The following is a 25,201-nucleotide window of genomic DNA, read 5'->3' as shown; positions in this document are numbered from 1 at the left end:
CATTTCTTGCAAACATTAATCATATACATTACATTATGCAAAGAATGGTTGTAAATGCTTAGTTCAGTTCATGAGTCAATACACCAAGACTTATACAAATTTTAGCTAAATCTTTCAAAATCAATACAATTTCAGTTAATCTGCATGGAGCAATTTAAAAAATTAGAGTATTGAAAATTAATATTGTTTTAGTGAAACAGCTTGATTAAGTTGATTTTAAAAAATACCTGAGATATACCTGAGAATTCTGATATTTTGTTAACAGCTCTTGATAAACAAATCTCATAAAAACAGAATTTCCAGTTTAAGAAGAATAAGTAAAATCTATAAGTGTGAAAAGGTATAAAAAATTTTAAAGCAAAATTTAAACAGTAGTAACTTTGAAAACATAAGATACGGAGGAATAATTACTAATTTGATTTAATTTTTTTCTTTAAAACCGATATTTGACTAGAAAATATGGCAGCTAAAGCCATAGCTATAAATGTTGGTAAACTACTGAAAAAATCTTATTCAATTCAAACATCTAAAGGAAAACTTAGTTTTGAATTCAAATAAATAGGTGAAAAGTTTATGCTTTGAAATAACAAAATTATCCCTTATTAACAGTAAGTCTATGGAGGTCTACTCAAACTTGCATTGAAATATATTTTGGAAAATTCAATGTATGTACATATTTACTCAAAATTAAGCTTTCACATAATTTTATTTCCTTTTATGTCAATATAATTAATAACAAAAACACTATAAAAAAAATACACAATAAATGAAATTAATTAATAAAATGAAAATGATTTAAATAGTGCTAAAATCAATAATTAATGAAAATTTTAAACAAATTGATAGTTTTCTCTAGCTACATTGAGTCTCATTCTTCTGAGCAAGTTTTCTGGTTTCCCTGGTACATCATAAAGATTCTTCCAGTCTACTTTGTTAGGTCGCAACAACCCACAAAAACTTATACCAAGTATATCTATCAGATTAGATAAGGGACCTCGGCTGAAAAAGAAAATATACATATCAAATTTTGATTTAAAAACTGCTCAATAGGCAGAACATTATAATCCTTATTAAGCTAAGTGATCTACATTTGTAATTTTTGAAAATAGTATTTTAGAAGTTAAACACAGACAGAATATTCCAGTAAGGTTATACACAGTCAGAATCCTCCATCAGGGTTAAACACAGTCAGAACACTCACATTAGGGTTATACACAGACAAAATGCTCCCATTAGGGATAATCTTAGTCAGAATACTATACTCCATCATAGTTAAACACAGACAGAATACTCCAATTAAGGTTAAACACAGTCAAAATACTCATATCAGGGTTAAATAGTCAAAATACTCACTTAAAAGGACTTTTAGGTTGGTGTTTACATTTCTCTCCATCATCATGGCTGTGGCCAACCTCTTTGTCCTGGTCTTCAGAATGGAAATATTTATATCTGTGAGCATTTAATCTTTCATTGGTTGTCATGGCCAACCACATAACCTATGAAAATAAAGATTACAAAATATAACAAAGGTTAGTTACCATGCTAGTTTTGAAGATTTGTAAAAAAAAAATCCTGTCATTAAATTTTTAATTTTTGTGATGATCAAATAGGATACATGTAAGCTTTGGTAAATATATAATTGGGAAAAAATATATTGGCCATTAACGTCATCTCACTTGGTAATTATAAATTATTTTATCATGCAATATAAAGCTTACTTTTGAACAAATAGCAGGTACATAAAAGTCTCCTGTTCCTCGCTTAAGTGTTTAGCAAGCGGTCGTGTGAATCTTTCTTTTTGCGTAACAGTTAATTTTTGGGTCCTCTTCACAGTCAGTGTTTATAAACTATATTGATTTCTTTGAAAAATCTGAGACAACTTTTTAGATTAAACAACTAAAGCTTCAAGTGTCAGATGTAAATTGTAGGATAAATACAATATATGTACATTGTCATAATTTGCACATCAGCATTTAGAGATTCCTGTACTGCGATATCATAAATTCATAAAATGATAAAAACTGTTGACAGATAAAGTCTTGCCTAAGTGAATTGATAACTGACACAAGGTCACACAACTGATGCAATTACTGGAAACAGTTTGACCTAGGACATTCTATAACTACCTGGTAAAGCTTACAAACTAATAAGATTCCAACCCAACAGAAATGGAAAGCAGCATTCAAAGCTATCCATGTTACCCAGGGACTTAGGGTCTACTTATACATACCTGGTAGAGCTGACAAACTAATAAGATTCCAACCCAACAGAAATGGAAAGCAGCATTCAAAGCTATCCATGTTACCCAGGGACTTAGGGTCTACTTATACATACCTGGTAAAGCTGACAAACTAATAAGATTCCAACCCAACAGAAATGGAAAGCAGCATTCAAAGCTATCCATGTTACCCAGGGACCTAGGGTCTACTTATACATACCTGGTAGAGCTGACAAACTAATAAGATTCCAACCCAACAGAAATGGAAAGCAGCATTCAAAGCTATCCATGTTACCCAGGGACTTAGGGTCTACTTATACATACCTGGTAAAGCTGACAAACTAATAAGATTCCAACCCAACAGAAATGGAAAGCAGCATTCAAAGCTATCCATGTTACCCAGGGACCTAGGGTCTACTTATACATACCTGGTAGAGCTGACAAACTAATAAGATTCCAACCCAACAGAAATGGAAAGCAGCATTCAAAGCTATCCATGTTACCCAGGGACCTAGGGTCTACTTATACATACCTGGTAAAGCTGACAAACTAGTAAGATTCCAACCCAACAGAAATGGAAAGCTGCATTCAAAGCTATCCATGTTACCCAGGGACTTAGGGTCTACTTATACATACCTGGTAAAGCTGACAAACTAATAAGATTCCAACCCAACAGAAATGGAAAGCTGCATTCAAAGCTATCCATGTTACCCAGGGAGAATTTTTCACTAATTTGTAAGATACTCCTGTAATTCCTTCTTCGTAGAAATCAAAAGGCACAACGTTATTCCAATCTGAAAAACAAAAATACATTTTTTATTTGTAATTTCAATACATAATATGCTTGTAAAGAAATTTGAATATAAAAGTTGCTTGTCCAGTATCCTCAGCATTATAGTTCTACACGTTTTTTTATTATTGGTTTAAATTGAGACCAAGATTGATTTCAATTCACCCTGTCATTTTCAGAAAAGTTTGTTTTTATTTACAGTATATATATCAGCAGATATAAAACATTATGCTAGGTGTATAGTTCATACTGTCTCTTTGTACAAAAATAATCTTGACGTATTTAATCATTACCTTTATCCAACAACTGGCCATATATCAGCCTTACAGACAAGGCTAGATAGTATTTAAACACAATAAATATACATGGATTAAGACACTGCACTTCTTTTCCTTTCGGCTCTTGCTTTTTTATCTGTGACATTATGCAATAATTCCATACAGTTGCCTTTCTTATCATTTAAATACCTATATTCTTTTCCTTTTTCTTCAAAATAGACATTAAGCTCAGAGCATCAAAACTATATTATGTTCCATGTGGCAAATATGGATACCATCCAGTAGTCAGCACTTTTTGTGCTGACATGAATTATCATTGATATGGTTATATTTATAAATTAACAGTTTACAAATTTTTGAATTTTTGAAATACTAAGGGTTTTCTACCTCAGGCATAGATTACCTTAGCTGGATTTGGCAAAACTTTTAGGAATTTTGTTCCTCAATGCTCTTCAACTTCATACTTTATTTGGCCTTTTTAACTTTATTGGATTCGAGCGTCACTGATGAGTCTTTTGTAGACGAAACGCGCGTCTGGCGTATATAAAAAAATAGTCCTGGTATCTATGATGAGTTTATTTATATACATGTGTATATTTATTTTAATTTGCCACAGAACAAGTCTCATTCATATTTATCTGCTTCCCCAGATTTATATGAATAACTAAAATAGATACGAAGAGACATTGTAATTTGTTATATGTTATTGTTTAAGTTTCATACTTACACAATTTACAGCCATACATACACCAACAGATCATACCAAACAGAAAAAATAAGTACCCAATGAAGTATTTATGGTTATTTGCACCTGAAAACAGTAGTTTTAATCATTCAACATACAGTTTCATCATATAAATACCTGTCTTACTTTAAACATTAGTAAATACGTAGTTAGAATTAACAAACAAAATATATGTAACCAATTTAGTCTTCTAAAATTGTTACATGCTTCTTTGAATTCTTATATGTGATAAAACAATCAAATTTGATTCTTGTGAGGTTTTTTTTGTTTACACAGGTTGAACTACTAAATAATGTTCATTTTGTGTCCAGATTTCATTGGTATTAGCAACTCAAGAATCTTGGCATGTGCCTCCCCATGTTTTTCTTAAATTTCCTGAATCTCCTGCTCTGCCCTGTTGCTGGCTAGGGAGTCGAAACTCAATTTTTTGGAAATTGTAATCCAGCTCAACTGGTGCCTGTCCTAGTTTACCTGTTTGCGAGTTAGTTATCTGCTTTATTTTACCAGTAGTTCACATTCATGTCAACATCATATATTTTTCTTTCATTAAAAAATAAAATATGACCTTACCAACACAATTATCTATCCAGGGACAGTGATGATCCATTTTAGCCACACATTTATTACAAATACCACAATGTTTGGATCTTAATGGTCTATGTACTAAACAGGTACTACAGAATTCTTGTAATGTTAGAGTCTGTGTTTCTGCTAAATCTAATACAGTCTACAAAATATATAGAAGCTCTAACTCTTCTAGGAAAAATTATTAAAATTTAAACTTATGATAAAACAAGAATGTGTCCTCAGTACACGAATGCCCCACTCGCACTATCATTTTCCATGTTCAGTGGACCGTGAAATTGGGGTAAAAACTCTAATTTGGCATTAAAATTAGAAAGATCATATCATAGGGGACATGTGTACTAAGTTTGAAGTCGATTGGACTTAAACTTCATCAAAAACTACCTTGACCAAAAACTTTAACCTGAAGCGGGACAGACGGACGGACGAACGGACGGACGAACGAACGGACAGACGGACAGACGCACAGACCAGAAAACATAATGCCCCTCTACTATCGTAGGTGGGGCATAATAAAACAGTTTTATAAATACCCCAATGCTAGCTGCGGAACCGTAGCTCTTAGGTCCTTATGTTATTTTTTGACTGTCCGCAAATAGTCAAAAAATAACATAAGGACCTAAGAGCTACGGTTCCGCAGCTACCCCAATGCTGCGAATGTACATGGTTGTCATATACAAAAAAAAAACTCTTAAATTAAAAAAAAATCGTTCCAATATGAATTCAAATTCTTCCTGCTACATAAATGGGAACAGTACTCAAAGGAACTTCAGTAATGTGTAACATATATATGTGGACACTGCTACAGAAATTTATTATATGTGCATTTATTATTTAATATCCAGTGGTTATCCCCCCTTGATCACAATTTTCACTTTTTCTTCTTGAAGATTCAATATGATAAATTTTGTACAAAGGAAACTGGAAGGTTCATAAAAAAAATTGCGCAAACAGTAAAACTTTCTACTATTTAAATTTTATTCTAAATAAATTAACATTTTGACTGAGGATTAACACAGTGACTGTAGTTTTTTTTGTAAACGTCTCAGAATATTATCAGATTGTTACAGATTGTTCCTCATTCAATGCTAATGATACCTTCATTTTCTGTTCTCTGTTTGTGTCAATAAATCCTGGGTCTGACTTCCAAGCTTTTACAAAGTTATACGTCAGTAAAATTGTATTTATGGTAAATAAAATGTTTAGTTTCATGCTATCTACATCTGTATACAAGTTAAGGAAGTAATGGATCATTTGGTTCACTAATAGAAAGTTAGATAGATACTTTATTCTCATAAGGTGGTACCTAACACTACAGGGAGATAACTCTTTAAAATCATCTAAACGTTTTAATTACGTTGTGTTATTAAGGGAATATTAAGCCTCTCAATGATCAAAATAAGTGTTTGTCAAACTGCTATATAACCAGTGTAATTTTTATGATTAAACGGTTGGTACAAATTTTTTCGAAATTTTTATATATTTGTCAAAGGGTCAAAGTAAATAATTTGTCAAAATTTTAAGAAATTAAACAAGCCAAATTAATTTTAGTTAATGTGTTGGGTACCGCCTTAAAACCAAATATAAGTTTACAGAGATACATACAATATGAATTCAATTACAATAGTTGAGGTAAACAAATGCAGTACAATATGGTAAAAATTATGACGGTGTACACGTTAAGTGACATGTATAATAAAAGATTCAACTAAATAGAAAGAAATCAGTATGATGCTTATATGCGTTTTCATTTACATGGAGGGACTAACTTTGTTATTAATACATTTCAGAAATAAACAAAGTTTTTTCAAAACTGATTGCTTTTAAGAAGCATTCAATTCAGAAATGTATATATGAAAAGGTTTAGGTTCACTTATTTCAAGCCTTGACAGAAATAAATTAATTAAGTAAGTAATTAGTTTATTACAGTATTAAATTACCAGAACACAGTATACATGTATATGTAAAACAAAATAATTCCTAAGCAAAGGCAAAACTTTGAAAATATGAGGACTATTTTGGTATATTTTTATTATGTCAAATGAAAACTGAGGGAATTTGGGTTATTGCAGAACCTTTGCTGGACGATTATTATGAATATGAATTATGAAATAAAAAAAAATGAATGAACATTTCAATTTCAGCCCTTCATGAACCTTATCTTTAATGTGAGCAGGATACTTTTTGTGATTTTATCTAAATACTATCAAACATTCTGCAATGGACAAGTAAAAACATTAAAATTTTGTGACAAAGCATACAGTACATTTAAAATTTTGAATCTCATTGATTTTTAAACCATATTAATTCAAAAACAAACTGCCAATGTTTTAGCAGTCTATTTATAGCAGTGTGACCTTTAAATGACCTTAAATAAGGATACAAGGCAAACAATAGGCAATCCATGTGTAGTACATCCATACTTTTGTGGCAAGATACAGAGGTAAAGGTATCACATTCATTATATTCTCATCAAAGAAAAACCTGAAAAAAACAAATAAATTTTCTCAATGCTTTGAATTTCTGAAATATCTTTAACAAATTACTACATCACCATTATACACAAATTTATACAAGTTTGATAAATTTTCTTGCAACTAGTTGGTTAAATATCAATGTATTTATAGTAGTTCAAATATGGTATCTGTTTGATATTGAATATAACATTGCTAAGATTAAATAGTGTGCTTCAAGCTACTGTACCTTAGATTAACCAGAATTAAAGTGAATGATTTTGAGAAAAAATGTTTAATTTGTTTTTCGTTAAATGAAATTGTATTTGAAAAGTTAAAAGGAAATTAGTTGAATCCATACAATTTTAGCAATGTGGAAGAAAAAGGTTTTATTGACCTAACATTAATATATTTCTAATATCTGCAGGCCAAAAGAGATAGATTATACTTTAGTGAATTAACCTTTAATCCAACTTCAAGATGTTTGTATCCTAAAAGGGATATGCAATGTTGGAGTTGATTTCATATAAAAAGTACCATACCTACCAAACATGACACTACAATTAACATTATTTTATGCACTTAGTGTAAAGAGGTGGATAACAGTTGATATTTTGTTGAAGAAAAGTCTTTGTTAAATAGTTATAAATTTGTCAAATGTTTTCAAGAGTAAGTTCAGAACAATGTAATTGATAGTCAATAAATAATCACATGCTGATGTCTTTTTTTCATAATATGTCTTATCAGGGGGCGAATTTAAGCTTTTTTGTGTACTGGCCAGTCAGACTAGTGGGCTGAAAACACTACTGGACCGGCTCCAAATCTACTGGTCCTGCAAACATGACATTCATTTGACAAACACTAATATAAATAGAGATGTTTCGACAAATTTCTACTGGTCTGCCAAACCACCAGCTGACAAAATCTACTGGTCCGATGTACATTCTACTAGTCCCGGACCGTCGCACCAGCGCTAATTTCGACCCCTGTGTCTTATATAAATATAGTTATAGTCAAACACTTGAAACACTTGATTGTTTTAAACAGCATATAAATCTTCTGAGGCATTCAAAACATTTAGAAAAAAATAGTTGATAACAAAGGTAGAAAGAGACTAACTGTCTGCAGATCTGGAATCCACCAAAGGCTAGTAGAGCTAATAGTATCTTCATATAGATAGGTGCTGTCATTTCTGGAATATAACCAACCACGAACAAGGCTACAAATGGGAAGGTCCACATCACTCGCTTTCTAAAGGCCTAAAAGTAAAATATGAACAAAATTCTCATTATTATTAAAAAAAATTCAGAGTTTCAAAATGAATTTTAACCATGTTAGTAATAAATGTTGTTGGAAATATAATAATAATAATAATAATAATAATAATTCTTTATTTAAAGAGGGTTACACAGTTAGCTATAAAGCTAATCTTCTCTGAGGCCCTCATGAAATACAATGACATATAACAAACAATTACAAAATATCAAACAAACACACATACATGAATAATGCAATAAAAAATTGTTATGAAACATACAATTTTCAAAACAGGTAAAAGTTACAAATTCATATATGACATATATAGTATTGCCATCAACAATATCATAAGTTTGAGTAAGTCTGAGAAAATTATAATGCATATAAAATCGCATAGCTTCTTAATGTTCCAACAAGTAATTTTTTTAATCTTTTTTGAATGAGCTTATACTTGAGGTTGATTTTTTTCAGGGATATTGGTAAGTTATTCCATAAAATAGATCCTGAATATATAAAAGATTTCTTATACAGCTGGCTTTTGGAACTTGTAAATTTTTGCAAGAGGCTTTTCTCAAACAATATTGGTTTATTTCTGGCATATCTTTAAAGGGAAACTTCGCAAAAAAATCAAAAATTGATATTATGTTCATTCTGTATAAAAATGTTCAAATTCATAGATATTAAAGTTTTATTCCGCTAGATAAGCGATCACCATCGATTTTAAATTTAGAGTATCAATTCTCCGAGATCCGCCATCTTGTCTTCTTTCCCGATGAATAAAAACGATATGTCTATAAACCACAAAGAAACAAAACTACAGTAACCGATGTAGTCGTAATTGCGTGTCGATGTCTTGTCAATCGTACGGTTGTTTAATACGACTAACTAACTTGATACGGAAAATATTCTTACTTTTTTTAAATTACCATGGTCTGTTGTTTTTAAACTGTTGATATTGGAATTAGGTGAAAAGTCAAAGTTGAAATCATAAATAAGTGTTCCGTGAAAATTGTTTTCGAAAATCTAATTTGTTCATAATTCTTTAAAGTAATAAACTTTTTTCAAATATATTTTGATCTTCCCTTATCTGATCACCAGCATGGCTAAAGGTATTACTTCCAAAGGTATTGTGAGGGGTGTGAGGTGACACGTCCAGGTATTCAAGCGATTTCCTGTCGGGCTTGCAAGTTCATGCATCGTTTCACTTCTGCAGGTATTGATCAGTGTACACGGCTGATAACTTATAACTTATAACTTTCCATTTTGAACTATCAGATGTATAATATACAACTCTGTCTTACTTGTCATTACTAAACTCATACGCTTGTTTATAAATAACATTTCTGGTGTAAAGAATATAATTCATAATATATAAATAATACCCAAAAAATAAGATTTGATGAAATTAAAATCTATTTGAATATTTTTTCCAAGGGTGAATTTGGGAAAATGTAATATATAGTCATTGTCAATAGTGAAGGACAGATTGGAACAGACCAGAAATATTGATTTAAAAAAATGTACGCACTTGCCGACGATTCGTTTATACGACTGGATATAAAGTTACGGAACTATAGCGCAATTTAAAATATATACGTGTATACATTGAACATAAGAAAAAAACATATATTTTGAATAAATAGGGGTAAAAGTGTTGTAAATAGACTAGCCAACGTATGCCAACAGTATGTAATCATCGAATGTCGATAGACTACAGTTGTATACAAAAAGAAGAAGAGAACCAATTTGATTTAAATACAGGTCGATGTATAACTTTTGCTTTGGTTCATTGAAGCTGTGGACCTAGGAAAATCACAGATTTATATTTCAATAAGATTGTTCTCAAACAAAGGAAGGAATTCGTCATCACAATTGTTATATATGCCACTGGACGAACACTAATTATCCCCAGGGGATGTGAATATTTTGCTGGGAAACTTTTGAGTATCAAAGTTTCAAATTAATTTAGGGATTTATTTTCTTTCTTGGTATTCAATAACCGAAAAAAGAATAAATTACTTGTTCGCTAAATAGGGATATTCTTGTCAGATAAAAGAATTTTAGTTATATTTAAAAAATAGGGAAATATGACATTAAATTGGTTCTGTCTTTTTTTAAACATCGTTAAAACGATGTGTGTCTAAGGTGAACGCCACAAGAACCCTGTAATACTAGTACGAGAGTATAGCATGTAAACATTCCTTCTCAATAATATGGTTGTATTGGAAAACTTTTCATACAGATTGACAACTCATTGTCCGATATGCATGTAATATTTGCCACATGACGCCCATAGTTCTTTCTACCATCATCACCTTATTCCTTGATATTGCTGTAAACATCGATGGTTCACACCCAAACAAAATGGGAGTAATGAACCTTCAGAGCTTCTCCGTGTTATACACTTGTGAAATATATAGACGAAATTTCTGTATTGAAATGAATCTACATCTCACAAACAGGATTTTCAAATAACGATTTTGAGTAATCACCTTACAAACCAATATAAACGTATGGCAAGATATAACCATGAAGGAATTTAGTTTTTGTCAGAACTCATCACTATATCATAAACGTATACGTATATATATGCATACAGTTTCAAATATCAAGAACAAGCGTTCGATGTCGATAGTCTGTTCTCTAACTGTTCAGAGTTAGACATGTCACTTGTTCATTCTTGGAAGCCTTCATATTCCCCGTCTAACGATGGGAACTCTTTCTGATTGTGTTGAATATAAATATGGTAATTCTGTCGTTTATCTGTACAAGCGGTTGCATTTCCTCTCCTTTCCCAACAAACAAACGAACGAAACGCAACTAGTCTGATTTCTCTGGAGCTCATCCTCAATGGCTCTTATACGTCAGGAAACTTACATGTATACTAATAATGATTGTTTCATGAACAACGATGTATGAACGAACTATTATAAATTCGTCAATATCTGTAATGCATGACTAAAGTATAACTTTTATTACAACTACTGTATTACTTATTTGGATTAATGACGGCTATCATGTTCAACATTGCACAACTATTATCATAGAATTTTAAAAAAAATCCTCAAAAATCCTCAAAAGATATAATGCCTTAGCTTAGATAATTAGTATTCTTTTCACAAAAGTTCGTGTAAATGATTGTCAAATGAAATTAATTATGTAAGAATAAAATGTTAAAAAGAAACTAAAAAAAAATTATGCATGTTGTATGTTGTATTTTTTTGTCAATTAAAAACTTTAAAATTGCAATAGTTTTATTAGCATTTAAACACAGCCAGATTTGAATACAAGTTAAGAAATTCCTGTAAAGTCAATGATATCAAACAGATGTACAATGGTATATCAAATTGGGTAATATTGCATTTAGTTTTTATTAAAGATTAAAACTACTATTTTTTGCTTCATATTTGAATCTTTACGCCAATTGCCGCTAAGAAAGTAATCAAAAATTGTTTCCTTTTATTTTTATACACTTTCGGAATTACGAATCTGAATTTTATTTTCAATTAATTTACACAATTTAATTATTGTATCTTTATTCTCATCGTGTATTTAATCTTAGTGTATTAACATCATGACAGCATATACTCTAATCCTTTCTATTTATCCTTTCCAAATAACAACATTTATACCTGTGTACGCTTGAACTCACACCTGCGGCTAAATAGCTACAAGGTAAACGAATTGCCCTCAAGCCGAGAAATATACAGTGACCTTTACAAAATAATATACACACTCTTATATTGTGGTTTATAACTTCCACCATTCGTCAGCTGTGCGCTTTTAATTACGTATATTGTCGATAAGCTATAAGAGTTAAACAGATTTTATTTTTTCCCAGAATTCAATAAATCGGGCTAATACGTCACGACCCACTCGAGAATTCAACCAAAAAAGTTACAAATACTTGATTTTCTCCGTTATTAGAAGGAATATAAATTTAAAACTTTGCAAATGTGTTTTTTATGTTAAGATGAACATAATTAGATGATAAGTAAAAAATCGCGGAATTTCCCTTTAAATTTTTCAGTGAGATATACAGGGGCTTCATTCTTAAGGCATTTCTGCATCAAAACAGATTTGTGGTATGAGATTCTGTTCTCTACTATCATCCATCCAAGCTGTTTAAACAGTGGAGCTGATGATGAAAGTGGATCAGCATCTAAAATAAGTCTTGCAGCCCTTTTCTGCAATTTTATTATTCTGACTAGCTCATTTTTAGCACAAACACTCCAAATAATACAACAGTTAAAGGGATAATTCGCGATTTTTCACTTTTCATCTTATTATGTTCATAATACCATAAAAAACATATTCACCAAGTTTTATTTTGATATGAAAAGTAATAAAGAAGAAAATTGGGAATTACTAATTTTATTTCGTCAAAACTACCTGACTTATGTGACGTAGTTTAAGTCTTTTGCATGCCGGGAGTGAAATTAATCTCATTTAAGTCTTGTTCGTTAACCATCTAATAACGCTATTTAAAGCGCATCGACGACTTTTGGTGTAGCTATTAACCAACAAAAAGTAAGTGATAGCCATGCAACTTTTAAAATTTGATTGTAGGATTTATGTGTGGATTTTTTTTATACGAATTTTAGTAATTAAAGTAAATAATACAATAGAATATTTTTATGATTTTTTTCTACAAATACTTTAAACAAACATATGAATCTGACATGATCGATAGTGTATTAAAAAATACATGTTTGTATTCTGAACTTTTTGCTTCATTCCAGCAAACATTTTCACTTGCTTGTACTGGAAATAAAATGTGTATTAATTTGTGACACTTAGTGAATGTTTAATGCGTGGTAAAAATCAAGGTAATTAAAAGATTAGCATTATGTAATTCTAATCTTTTGATCTTCATTCAGTGACATCTAGGCGTCACGGTTCACCATTTCAGGTGTGAACAACATTTCATATGAATGATATACGGGAGTCAGTTATAGTTTAAGACACAGAAATGAAAGAAAAATAATTAAAATTAATTTACGGGAGTAATAAGGTCGCACAATAACTGGATAGCTGTTGTATATTTTTATATATTTTGCATAAGCTCACTTTTTTAAATGAATTATGACTTCTGATTACTTTTGTAACGATAAAATACTGAATTATTTTAATTGAATAAATTTATAAAAAAAAATATAGCCTTCTAAACATGAGTGTATGAACTAAAAATTGTACTTTTTTAAATTAGAATCGGCAACCTTTTATATTTCAAACAAATCATTTACAATTGCAATTATATAATTTAGTCCATCCAAAGCGATCTTTATTTACCTATTTAGGAATTAATGTACTCATCAAAATGTTTTAAATCTCACAACGCATAAATACTTCAGCTATTTATAAAAAAAAGATGTTTTAAAAAATTGACAGGAAATTTAAGGATCTTCTTGGAATGGAATCGAAAAAATACGTATAGATATTCTTTTCAAGTGTGAAAAACGTCAACCAAATTTATTCATAATCGGGAACGTCCTTATTCAAATAGTCTTCGTCTCACAACATATAATACGATAGCTATTTTACCAACGATGTTTAAAAACAAAAGACATCTTTCCCTATTTTTGAATGTAATGATAAGTCTGTTCAACTGACAAGAATATCCCTAAAGCGGACAAGCAGTTTATTCTTTAAATTGCTGTCATTGAATATCAAGAAAGAAAATAAATCCCGAAATTGATTTGAAACTTTAATACTCAATAGTTTTCCTAGAAATTATTCACATCCCTTGGGGATTATTAGTGTACGTCCAGTTGCATATATATTATATGAATGTCGGAACAATTGTGATGATGACGAATTTCTTCCTTTATTCGAGAACAATCTAATTGATATATAAATCTGTGATTTTACTATGTTCATATCTTCGATGAACCACAGCAAGTTATATATCGACCTGTATTTAACATCAAATTGGTTCTCTTTTTCACAAATTAACCCTTGGGAAAAATATGTAAATAGATTTTTATTTCTTCAAATCTTTTTTTTTTTGGTATTATTTATATTTTCATAAATAATATTCTTTACACCAGAAATGTTATTTATAAACAAGCGAATGAGTTAAGTAATGACTAGTATATTATATCACTTTCGGACACGCAAGACAGAGATGTATATTATACACCTGATAGTTCAAAATGGAAAGTTTTAAGTAATCGGTCATGTACACTGATCAATCAATACCTACAGAAGTGAAACGATGCATGAACTTGCAAGCCCGACAGGAAATCGATTGAATACCTGGACGTGTCACCTCACATCCCTCACAATACCTTGGGGAGTAATACCTTTAGCCATGCTGGTGATCAGATGAGGGAAAATCCGAATTTATTTGAATAAAGTTTATTACTTTAAAGAATTATGAACGAATTAGATTTTCGAAAACAATTATCACGGAACACTTATTTATGATTTGAACTTTGACTTTTTAACTAATTCCAATATTAACAGTTTAAAACTATTACTATGGTTATTTAAAAAAATAAAAACGTTTTCCGTATCAAGTTAGATAGTCAGATAAAACAACCGTACGATTGACAAGATATCGACACGCAATTACGACTACATCGGTTACTGTAGTTTTGGTCCTTTCTGGTTTATAGACATATCGTAATTTTTAATCGGAGAAGATGACAAAATGGCGGAACGCAGAGAATTGATACTCAAAATTTAAAATCGATGGTGATCTCTTATCTAGAGGAATAAAACTTTAATATCTATAAATTTGAGCATTTTTATACAGAATGGACATAATATCAATTTTTGATTTTTTTGCGAAGTTTCCCTTTAATGACTTTCTTAAACTGTTTTTTTTTAATTATAATTAACCCTTACCATGCAGGACCTGTAATATTACAGTCATACCCAAAATACCGTTATTTTGCTCTAATGGCTTTCCATACTTTTAGAGATCAACTTTATAACATTAATTTCTAGGTGAGTGCATGTAACCTCAACTCAACGCAATTCAGTCATGTTTCGCATGTATAATTTTCATTTTGAGTTTAAATACGAACTTCGAAAATTGAAATCGGATAAAACAGGTTTTTTTTTAGGGTAGGCATCCCTTCAATGGTTAACACACACAGTTCAGTTGTATATTTGGCAAATTTTCAATAAAGTTTACAGGACTTAAATTGATTTATGTTAAGTTTGGACATGTTCATTACACACCTTGTCTGAAGTATATCTTGTAAGACAGTTAGATTTGCCTGAACCTCTCATTTCACTAATCTGTCTTAATCTTTTCACTAGATTTGGTAATTTAGCTGCTACTGCCATATCTATTGGAGTTTCTCCCTGTATAAAAAAAACTTTATCTATGAGCAATTTGTATACATGTACAAAAAGGGTAAAATTTTCCATCAGGCATTTGGAGCAAAATTTCATATTGTAAGTAGACATTCTTAACAAATATTTATACACAGACCCCAAGAATAGCATTGTTGTAAAATAATAACCAATTAAAGAATGCATTTTCCATTGAAAATAATCCATTTGATTTCCATTTGTTAAAAAATATGCAGATAAAACATGCTTTGTTAATTTTAGTTCAATGGGGATGGACCTCTTGATTTTCTGTTCTTATCAAAGAAGATTCTTCAAATATGTTTGAAAAGTTTTATGAAGTCTATTCAAATGCTCCCTTATGACCTCCAATTACTGAACAGACGTTATTTGTAAAAGCCAAGAAAATGACATGACATTATAAGTTATATGGTTCGCTACTGACCCCCTACGGATCCATAGAGGGTTAGTAAAATTCATAGGGGGTGAGGCTGGAGGCCAAATCCCCTATGGATTTTATTCACCCTCTATGGTCGTTAGGGGGTCAGTAGTTAACCGTAAAATGAATTTATCGCATGCTGGACTTTTTCTGCTGCGTTATGTTGAAAAATAAACAATGAAACACAACAACATTAATAGATGAAGTCACCATTAACGCGTCATGAACCCCCTATGAAATTTACTAACCCCCTACGGTCTCATAGGGGGTCACCACGTGACTGTGTTAAACCAATCACAACGTGATATTTTACCCGCGGTGGGATAAGACAGATTAGGCTTTGAAATAAGTCTAAGAGTAAGTAAATATTTTTTGCTGATGGGCTAACCTTGTGATTTGATACATTTATTTCAGCTTTGGCATCTAATAACAGCTTGGCAGCACATGTGTTTCCTGTCACACAAGCGAAGTGTAATGGTGTGTTACCAAGGGCATTATCGGCCTTGTTGACAGCTGCTCCAAAGGTCAACAGCATACGTGTTGGGTCATACCTGAAATATAAGGTAGTTTTTATATATTGATTGATTGATTGGTGTTAAACACTACTTATAGCACTATTGTGTTATTTGGTGGCTGTCAGTTTTTATGGAGGAAGCCATATGGCTCAGAGAGAACCATTGACCTTTGGTAAGAAAACTGACAATCATACTAAATTAAAGATTGGATTCAAGTGCACCAGCACCAGAACACACAGCCCCAGTGTTGACAGGCTAGTGACACAGTTGCTTGACTTCTTGACCACTCAGCCACCAAGTAGTTTTTATACAAATTATAATTGCAAAATTTAAATGAATTCATTTAGTACAGTTCAAGAACACTATATAATATTGAAAGAATTTGAACATAATGGGTCTCCACCAGGTATAATTATGTTTTTATAAATAGAGTTTTCTCCTTCAAGTTACATCATTTGAGACATAAACAAGGACAGTACTGTATTTGAAAAGTTTGAAAATTTTATATAAATACTATTTCAGCAGTAACTAAAAATACATGTCCCATTAAAAACCAGGTGCTCCCCGGGGTGCAGCTTTATACGATCGTAGAAGTCGAACCCTGAACAGTTGGGGTAAGTATGGACACAACATTCAAGCTTGATACAGCTCTGAATTTCGATTGCGATCAAATTTTTGACATTATATGAGTTTCTGACACAAAACAAATATCAAGATCTTACAAATCTATTGCACAATATTGTGCAATTAAAGATTTCTTCTTTAAACTTTTCAAAAATTTGGAATTTGAGAAATTTGAAGAAAAAAAAGTTGAAAACAACTACCTCCCCCCCCTTTTTTTGCAATTAGTCCAAAACCTGACATTTCTTTATACATAATATGCAAGTAGTGTAAGGGAGGTAAATCCAAACATATCCAACATTGTATGTTAAATGTTTTAAAATTACCTCTCTTACACTGCTTATAAATTTTCTTAATTGTCCATTGACCAGAAATACCTTGTTTTTCCCTTTTTTGCCCCTAATTCTGAAACATTTTGAGCCATTACCCCCCAAAGTCAATACTAACAATCCCTTCATGGTATGGACAATTGTGGTTTAATTTCAGAGATTCATACACTTAAGTATAAGTTATTGTTTGAAAACTACAAAAACTATTATTTTGGGCCCCTTTTTTGACCCCTAATTCCTAATCTATTGGGACCATTACCCCCGAAATCAATCCCATTCATTTAGTGGTATTGAACCTTCTTGTAAAAATTTATAGAGATCAATACAATTAAACACAAATTAATGTCTGTAAACTAGAAAAATGCTTCTTTTAGGCCCTTTTTTGGCCCCTTTTTCCTACATATTCGATAATTAACACCAAACTGAATCCCAGCCTTCTCTGTGTTATATGGAAACTTTTGGTACAATGTCAGAGATATCCATACAGTGACACACAAGGTATTGTCTTGAAACTAGAAAAATGCTTGTTTTTGGACCCTTTTTGGCTCTTAAGACTGTTTGCCCAATAACCCCTTAAAATAAATCCTAACCTTTTATGTTAGATATTAAACATTGTGGTACAATTGAAATACTAATACACAACTTTTTGTCCTGAAACTAGATAAATGCTGTTTTTGGCCCCTTTGGGCCCCTAATTCCTAAACCTTATGGACCATAACCCCCAAAATCAATCCCAAACTTCCTTTTGTGGTTATAAACATTGTTTTAAAATTTTGTTGTTTTCTTTTTACTTATTAAAAAGTTATTATCCTGAAACAATCTGTCTTCAGACGACGCTGATGACGATGACGACGTGATACCAACATACGACCAAAATTTTTTTACTGTAGGATTTCTTGATAATATCAAATAAAATGTTCATGTAATACAACAAAGAGCCATTTCTGTATATAACTATTACAAATTGCCAAAATGTTGAATATGTATTTTCATTTTTGTTGCATTTATACTCATGTGTATTTGTACATTTGTATTTGCCAGAAATTGTTCTGCAATACACAATGGTAATAATTTGAAGATTATCTGCGGTTGACCAACACAATAATTTTCAACAATAAGAAATCAAACCAAGATGCAAAATATAATAATTCTTTTGAGCGGTAGTGTTTTTTTGTGATTACCATTCAAATCTAATATAACATACCCAAATACTCTGTGACAGGCATACATTAAAGGTGTCATTCCATTTTTATCTATCATGTCCACATCATTACCCTTGGCAATTAAGTATGCCACAATGGCTGTGTGGCCAAACTGTGCCGCTAAGTGGATACACCTACAACCTATAGATTAAGCATACACAGCTGTTACAATTAACTATACAATGAAATAGGATTGGTTTGCTGAAGTGAGAACCTATGCTGATATTGATTGTAGATAAGTGTCTTTTAAGAATAATTTCTGAATCAAGCTAAAGCATAAATTTTGATATTTACATTTTATCATACATGTCATAATGACATTGACCAACAAATGTCACTAAAAAAAAAGTCCACCTACTGCTTCCAAAGTAATGATTTTTAATTGCAATTCATTTCAAACAAATGTACAAACCTTCTCCATCAAGTATGGTTGGATCAGCTCCATATGACATGAGAAGTACCACTGTAGATAAATGACCCTGTCTGAAATAAACAAAATTTCTTTATTTCAATAACAAAAGTTAAAGTTAAACATGTATATACATGAAATACTTTAAAAAGGAATGATTATTATCCAACCGTTTTTTATATTTATGCCTTTAATACAAAATTGTAAATGTAACTGCGAAATTTAAACCAAAAAACTTGATAATTGGTTACTAGCCTGGGGTAATGATATGGCCAAGGCAATTCTGCAGTTATAAATATATGTACAAAATGTTTTCCTGATATGACAAGACAAGTATATTTCCTGTATGATATCACTAATTTATTTATTGTGAGTCTAGCTTGTAAATGTATAATTATATATGCAATTGTTAATGTATAATTGTTATCCTCTTGTAGCACCATATGTGTGTCTTAAGTTGTAATAAATTGTCTTCTCTTGGTTTCCATTTGATACAGATAACCTTTGTTATAGGTTGAACTGTGTTTTCCTATGTGGTATAAATCAAGGAAATATCTTATAATCCATAAGATTCTGAAAAGAAAAATTCTGAAGATTTTATCTTATGGGTAAAATTTACTATACCTTGTTGCCCAGTGTAGTGCTGTTGAATTAAGATCTCCACCAAACTTATCCACTATAGCCCCTTTATCTATCAGATATCTGAAATAACAGAAAATATTTAAAACAGCTACTCATATATATTGAAGTAAAAATTCTATTAGAACTGTTTTTGTTATCTAAAAGGGCATTAAAACATTTTTGAGGTTGTTAAACATTTATTCTTAAGAGTTTTCACAGTAAACTTTTGCATCAACAGGCCAAATGCTTACTTTTTGGAAAATTTTGTACTGATTCTATTAGCCAGTACTAGAAATTCTTACAGGCCCAATAGTAATTTTACAAGCTTAGACTTGTGAAACCTGTTGTTGAGGGTGAAGGCTGTTTATGTGTTAATCTTTAAATATTCAATAATAATTTTAGAGTAATGCAGTACCTTACATTTGTAAATGAGCAAATTATGAGTGGAGTTTATTTTGAGTTCAAAACGTAAAATTTGTACAATGGATCTTGTCTCCTGAACACAGTTCTCTTTAGTTTCAAGTGATGTACTTGTCTGTGTGTTGATATGTTTTTACCATGAAATATGAGAAACAGTGTAAACTTTTGTTGTTAAGTTCATATTACATATATAATATATTTCACAAGTGTGTGGTTCCAATGGCAATATTTCTGGTTAAGACTAGTCTGTTCTGCAGAAAGAAGTCTATGTCACTTTTTCTCTGCATCTTGTTAATAATAGATATGCTACACAAGGTCTTGTCCATTCAGTTTCCCTTTTGTATCACATCATTTGTAACATGTCAGAATGATAAATTTTCCTTTGATCTTTAGAGGAGTGCGTTAACTGAATGATTTTTTAGTTATTTTACTCTACAATCCCGCCGTTGAGGATTCTCATTTGAATAGCAAAGAATCGGAGGAGCTTAATCCAGTGCATTACCTTCCATCTCAAAAGTTGTTAATGCACAGTCTAGCTCTGCCTCCTTCGGATAGTAATTAGGGAGCAACCATTTAACTTCAAGGGGGGCAATAGTTTAATGTCCGAGTTGGAAATTTCTTTTACGCGCAAAGCGCTATCAAGCTTATTTAGTTTTCCAACGCTAACAATCAAATTATTTTTTCAATATATATAAAACTATAAGATAGGGGGAAGATCTGGATTCCAAATTTTTTTTTTAATCTACTTGACCAGAATATTTCTTCTTTCTCATCAAATTGAGATAAAAATATCTCTTTAGAAAAAAAACCATATCCTCCCTCCTTCATATAGTTAAAATGTCATTCCCTCAATGATAGATTTAAACAAAATAAAACAGAAATGACTATACATTTTCCTACAGTTGTTTTGCTTGGATACATGTTTTATTATGTCTAAATTAATAGTCTAAAAAAATACATGACACTTGATGTTTAGTAATTTCCTTAATTTCATAAATAACTATTTCCGTGTATTGAAAATGCTTCAAACATTTGTCCCTGAACCTTGCACACATTCAACACGCAACCTTTGCAATCAATTAAAAGATCTTTCCCCAGTTTTAGGGAATTAAAGAAGATTTTGATTTACTTTATAATTGTTATTAGGGATATGTTTCCTTTTAAACACAACGTCCTTAGAAACTTCACGTTTTTTTTGGATTTGAGGGCAAATAAACAGAGAATAAAATTTTGCATTACCCCGCCACCCCATCCCACCCCCCTTTTTTCTCTCCCAACCACACCACCTTTTCAAGATTTTTTTGGGAAGAAAAAATATTCAATAACACATAAATGACTATCAAGTATGAATCCTACAGCAACAATTCTTTTAATTTTAAACGTACCTTTATCTGACAACCAAATCTAACTGACCTCTGCTGCATGTGTTAATTTTCTGGAAATCAGCTATCGTATCACGCCACTATTTGATTGACATATTGAAAAGTGCAGTTAAGCTTTATTGGTCAGGGTTTAACTTTTGATATGTGTCATAGCCCATTAATGTTACAAATCATATATAGACACGCATTACTCATTAACATATTTAATCCACTCAAAGCTACGCTTTTCCTGAATTGAATAAGTTAATCCGTAAAAGGCGTGCTATATATATAACTTGTAACACATTAAGTGTAGTTGTCATGTTTGTAGTAAAAGAATTTATACATACCTGATGATATCAATTCTATTATTGATAGAAGCCCAGTGTAAAAGACTGACATTTTCTTTATCCATCTCGTTCACATCATACCCTCCTTCCACCAACTCCTGAACTCTGCCAAATGCTCCATACTGTACAGCTTTAACAATCCCATAATTCCTGGCATCCTCTTGACCCTGACCTTGCTGGTCTGTTGTTGCTGGCTGGAGTGGCACTGCAGAGTCTACTCTATTTAAACCATTGTCACCCTCCTACAAGGAATGATAAATACATGTATATATAAATACACTTTAATAATGCCTGAGGACATGAATGCACCTGCTCTAGCTTTGAAATTCATTAAGACAGGAGGGAATGACAGAATGACAGAAAGAAAAAAGGATGGAAAGAAGATCAAGGGCAACACTTAATGTCCAATATATTATTTAGACAGGCCATCAAAAAATTACTATGAGGTTATGACCTTGGCAAAGGGATTCATATTCATTTTAATTTCAAGCAAACTTCAAGTTTTCACTGCAAATAGGTTAAAAATGTAAGAAAAGAATTCAAATTATATCTGTTTTTGCTTTTCATTTAGTCTTATAAACATACTGATAATATATTTTGCTACCACAAGTCTCTTAACTTTTACAAACAAGCTGAATAAATGCTACTTTTACAAAAAATGCAGAATTAATTAGATACCAGAACACACCTGCAAAATCGCAGGCTTTAGAGTGTGGTTGAAAGTATGTAGTGTTGTAGGAAAAAAATTTCTAAAAGATTTAATGACTAGAAAATTTCAGGAAAGGAATCAAAAGGCATAGGTACTTGGGTACAGGACAATTGTATTCTACCCCTCCTCCTTTTTTTTTCTCCAAAATTCCCATTTTTTTCTTTTCTGTTTATTTCAATAATATTAGCGTCTATCTGTATATTATAAACATTTATTAATAAATAAATTTGGTGTTTTTTCTGCCTTCTGATTGGTTAAAATTATTAGTTTTATTTTCAATGTTGTCAATTTTGATGGCGACACGCCCACTCTGACGTTGTGTATTCATACACCAACATGTGTGTACGTTGTTATTGTTAATAAACATAATATAAAAAGTTCTTTCAGCCTTATTTTTTATAGAAATTTATTTATAATGAATGGCAATAATTTATTTTGATTTTATTAAACCATAAAACTAATTTATTGCCATTCATTATAAATAAATTTCTATCAAAAATAAGGCTCAAAGAACTTTTTATATTATGTATATTAACAATAACAACATACACACATGTTGGCGTGTCCAATATTAAGGATTTTTGACAACGAAATTTGTGTCACTGCCGTTTATAGTAAACTTGAAAATGATAGCAGATAGCAAATACACTTTTTTGATAGTATATGTATGTTCAAAGTGAAGAAAAAAATGCAAACCGGAAGTCTACTATGACTTAACATTCTGCCCAATGACGGAATCAATATCCGCCCGCATTTTTTCCCGTTTTTCTCCCGAAATAACTCAATCTGAATTATCATAAGAATGGATGACAAATGCGACTATATATTGTACCTATAGAACAAATTAGACCGTTGGTTTTCCCGTTTGAATGGTTTTATACTAGTAATTTTGGGGCCCTTTATAGCTTGTTGTTCGGTGTGAGCCAAGGCTCCGTGTTGAAGGCCGTACTTTAACCTATAATGGTTTACTTTTTTAAATTGTTATTTGGATGGAGAGTTGTCTCATTGGCACTCACACCACATCTGCCTTTATCTATGATGAATGTATAAATAGGAAGATGTGGTATGAGTGCCTATGAGACAACTCTTCATCTAAGTTACAATTTATAAAAGTAAACCATTATAGGTCAAGGTACAGTCTGCAACACGAAGCCTTGGCGTACACCGACCAGAAAGCTATGAAGGGCCCCAAAAAATTACTAGTGTAAAACCATTCAAAGTCAACTTTTACAATTTCCACTGACATTCTTAACCCTAGGCAAGATCTGAAAGATCAATTATTACAACAATTGGCAGTAATCCTGTAATCCTCAATATTTTTTATTACATGTAATTGTTATTTAATCGATTACAGCAAAAATTATCATGTAGGGTGCAGCTCGGTGTATCCACACACCTACATGTATAAAGACTTATGACTTCACTTTAATCAACTGATAAAACCAATAATTAGATATTTTAGTGTGAAGACATTCATAACACAGTTTTATATCTTAAAAAATCTTTTGTTTGTATGGTTTCACCCTCAAGATTTAATGAAATGCGTGTCCAATATTAAGGAAACCGCTGTGGTTGTGTTGAGAGTTCCTCAAATGCCTGGTGATTTCAAGCATGCCTTCCTAAAACATCTTATTTTGAAAAAGGATAAGATTTTTGACAACGAAATTTAGTTGAATTTGAACCAAATACACTGCCAAGGATGCAGAGCAAGTTTTATTTCATTCTTATATAAATGTAATTTTTTTAATGGAAATAGGCTAAATATGGTAAATCACAGGATTGCAGTTATAAATTAACCCTTGAACTTATCAATTTTATTCTTTGCTATCCCTTCAGAAGGCTAAACAATTTTATTTGTGTTACCATAGGCGGATCCAGGGGGGGGCCCTGGAGGGGCCCAGGCCCCCCCTTTCGTGGGAAAAATTTGGTTGATTATATAGGGAATCACTGAAGCATGACTGGAGCGGCCCCCCCCCCCTCCTTAGGCAAAGTTCTGGATCCGCCACTAGTTACTGTGCGGATATATCGAAATCAGCTAAAGCGCGACATCACTGGCGGTCGGGGACTCCACTGTAATCATTGGTTCCAGGGGATGAATGGGGACAATTGGTTGGAACCCCCCTTTAACCTGGGGTTGGAACTCAACCTTTTAAAAATTACTGGATCTTGCATAATTAATCAATAACCCTAAAATTATATTTACTAAATTTATAAAGGTAGAACATAGACTTACCATTGTTAACTGGCCATTTGATTTCAATTAGAAGATAGTATACTGGACTATTTTACCTATATATAAATGTCTGAAAGGTACAAACGAATCAGATGGAGAGAAAAATATAGAAGCGGGATACTGAATCACGTCAGGGCATATATAAATTGCCTCTGGGGAGTAAGGGGCGTCATGGTTACGCTACGGAATGTGCAATTGTAAAGCTTCTATGCCTCTTTGATGTATACTTTTTCAACTTTATGTAGCTGTTTGTTTTAGAATTTGGTTTATACCTGTTGGTAAAGGGGCTGTATTGGATTACAAGAGGGGTCAACTTCTGGTTCCATCATTTCGAAAGACAGTTTACCAGGAAGTAATAATC

At 31.6% G+C, this 25,201-nt stretch overlaps 1 protein-coding gene across 1 annotated transcript; it reads right to left on the bottom strand.

Moving 5' to 3' along the window:
• Positions 1-706: 706 nt before the first annotated feature.
• LOC139481490 (palmitoyltransferase ZDHHC17-like) lies at positions 707-25,201 on the bottom strand. Its single transcript, XM_071264859.1, has 15 exons — positions 25,113-25,201; positions 21,899-22,140; positions 19,771-19,848; positions 19,150-19,220; positions 18,740-18,878; positions 16,459-16,621; positions 15,518-15,643; positions 8,189-8,328; positions 7,000-7,100; positions 5,715-5,839; positions 4,602-4,758; positions 4,014-4,097; positions 2,855-3,012; positions 1,354-1,496; positions 707-999 (listed from the first exon to the last, which is right to left on the bottom strand). The coding sequence occupies exons 1-15, from the start codon at positions 25,167-25,169 to the stop codon at positions 831-833; spliced, it is 1,953 nt and encodes a 650-aa protein (XP_071120960.1). The 5' UTR covers positions 25,170-25,201; the 3' UTR covers positions 707-830.

This window comes from Mytilus edulis, chromosome 7, assembly GCF_963676685.1.
Source record: "Mytilus edulis chromosome 7, xbMytEdul2.2, whole genome shotgun sequence".
Classification (NCBI taxonomy): domain Eukaryota; kingdom Metazoa; phylum Mollusca; class Bivalvia; order Mytilida; family Mytilidae; genus Mytilus; species Mytilus edulis.
This window is presented reverse-complemented; position numbering and strand designations above follow the sequence as displayed.

Bases quoted from the DNA above. Each gene is read 5' to 3' on its own strand.
- LOC139481490 (XM_071264859.1), bottom strand. From the start codon at position 25,169: ATGATGGAACCAGAAGTTGACCCCTCTTGTAATCCAATACAGCCCCTT. The intron at 19,221-19,770 runs GTATAGTAAATT...TGTTTATTTCAG, and splicing joins GCACTACACTGGGCAACAAG to ACAGGGTCATTTATCTACAG. The intron at 1,000-1,353 runs GTGAGTATTTTG...TTTCTTTTTCAG, and splicing joins CAACCTAAAAGTCCTTTTAA to CCGAGGTCCCTTATCTAATC.